The 2,103-nt window shown below is 49.7% G+C and overlaps 1 protein-coding gene across 1 annotated transcript; it reads right to left on the reverse strand.

Moving 5' to 3' along the window:
• Positions 1-447: 447 nt before the first annotated feature.
• LOC127330499 (heavy metal-associated isoprenylated plant protein 16) lies at positions 448-1,349 on the reverse strand. Its single transcript, XM_051356693.1, has 3 exons — positions 1,214-1,349; positions 967-1,045; positions 448-876 (listed from the first exon to the last, which is right to left on the reverse strand). Exons 1-3 carry the CDS (start codon positions 1,217-1,219, stop codon positions 572-574), a joined length of 390 nt encoding a protein of 129 aa, XP_051212653.1. The 5' UTR covers positions 1,220-1,349; the 3' UTR covers positions 448-571.
• Between the last annotated feature and the right edge of the window lie 754 nt (positions 1,350-2,103).

Raw genomic sequence — 2,103 nt, forward strand, 5'->3', positions numbered from 1 at the left:
GTGACCGACCGGTAAGTGACCAAGTCTAGAATGTGAGTATAGATTAATTGTAATTAGTGTTAACAATGGTCCAAATGAGAGAGTAACGAGTCAAACAAAAAGTAAAAAAAGATAAATGAAAAAATAAAAATAAAACCTTTTGTCCCGGTTGTGCTTACGAGCCGGGACAAAAGATCCTCCAGCCCAAACCCCTGCATCGCAGCCACGTGGTGGACTATATGTCCCGGCAGGTAAGCGGGCCGAGACAAAAGATTGGGCCTTTTATCCCGCCTCCGTTGTCCCGGTTGGCCAACCGGGACAAAAGCCTCTAACGGCCCGCGATAATAGACCTGTTCTCCACTAGTGAGACCATCTCAACGCACGTCTACACAGCCCCGGCTTGCAGTTTTAAGTACTGCGTTGGTGTTTGGCTCGATATCTAACTTGAAACCAATTGAAGACCTACACATACGAATACATATTCATGTTTTCTTTATTTCCCCCAACTTACATACTCGTATAGTAAATACTGTTCTTATATTTGGTGTTAAAAATATATGGTAGAATCGGTCTCTGGCAAGAATAGGCAATCTCACATGATTGCGCAGGAGCTGGGCTGGTCGGCGACCACCATGTGCGACGGGTATTGGTGGTGTGGGTAGTAGTAGCCGGGATACCAGTACGGCAGCTTCTCGTCCTCCTCCTTCTTCTTTTTGTCCTTAAATTCCTCCACCTTCACGATGCGTGCGCCGAGGAGCTTCCTGCGCAGACGGCCGAGGAGAAGACGACCGAGGAGCTTCTTGCGCAGACGGCCGACGAGGGACACCGTGTCGACGTCGTTGCCCACCACCTCCAGCATGTCCCTCGAGTCACCAGTTATCCCCACCGAGACCACACCTGCATCCATGCATGCATGTTACGACCACTAACGCACAGTCGCACAGATCAAGGGACATCGTGGTGAAGAATCAATTTACTCGTGCATACCGGTGGTTTTAGCGGCCGTCGTCATGACCTTGCGCCGGCTCTTGTCGCTTGACACGCTCACCTGGATAACAATCTTTTGCTGCACCAACGACAAGGGCAGGACAAAAGCTATCGATCAGTTGAAGAGCTAGTAATGGCTCAAAAGTAAACTGCTAACCGAACTGTATGACTGTATGAGTTACTCCCTCCAACCCTTTTAGAGTAGATGCGAAAGGGGGCGTATGCAGAAACTGAAGAAGTTCATTACCTTCATTTCGGTGCTAGCTGTCCGTGAGATGCCAACAAGCAAGGAGAATGTTCGGAAAGGTTTGTGTTCGATCCAGGCTAGCTAGGTTTACCTTCGCGACTCTGTGGGGGAACAGCGATGACCACCTCTGTTATATACACATACACGCTGTACGTACGTGGGCTTAGGCTGAGGGTGATAGCAGACCTAAGAGTGATTCAAGCCACTAGCTTCTTGCAAGAAGATTCAGAGCAGCTAGCAGCAGCTGAGCTGAGCACACGGTCAGCGGTAAACTGCAAGCTTCCAACAAAGTAGCTACCCAAGTAAACGGGTCACGATCACGAGTTCTAGGTTGATTATTCCGGTCGGAAGGCATCGACTCCTCGACGAGAGGCGCGACACTAGTAGAAAACCTCACATCCATCTAAGCCATTGGTACCGGTTCCCTTACGAACCGGTACCAATGGGGTCATCTGCACCGGTTTGGAGGTTCAGGCGGGCGAGGGGCTCTGGTACCGGTTCGTGAGGGGCTTTCGTACCGGTTCGTGTTAGGAACCGGTACGAAAGGTCTTCGGCCAAAATTCGGACGCGTCGTGGGGCCCGGGCAGGACCTTTGGTACCGGTTCGTAACACGAACCGGTACCAAAGGGTGCCCCCTATATCACTGGTCGCCAGCCCGTCCCTGGCTGCTGCTTCATCTCATTTTTCTCTTCTTCCTCTCACACAAAATTTCTTTGCACCTCTCACACTCCAACAAATCTCTATTTTGTCTCCACCATTTTAACAAGATTAAGGGCATACATCTATCCAAGGGTTAGCAATATCATCCTTTCTTCCGGCGTTCCTAATTTCGCACATTTCTTTGGTAGTTTTAACTCGTACTATTTTTCTAGTGCAAGCAAGGTGTTCGG

This window comes from Lolium perenne, chromosome 2 (assembly GCF_019359855.2).
Source record: "Lolium perenne isolate Kyuss_39 chromosome 2, Kyuss_2.0, whole genome shotgun sequence".
Lineage (NCBI taxonomy): Eukaryota > Viridiplantae > Streptophyta > Magnoliopsida > Poales > Poaceae > Lolium > Lolium perenne.

What these genes read in the sequence shown, in the direction of transcription:
- LOC127330499 (XM_051356693.1), bottom strand. An exon ending in GACGGCCGCTAAAACCACCG is followed by an intron (nt 877 to 966) that starts GTATGCACGAGT and finishes GCATGGATGCAG; the next exon opens with GTGTGGTCTCGGTGGGGATA.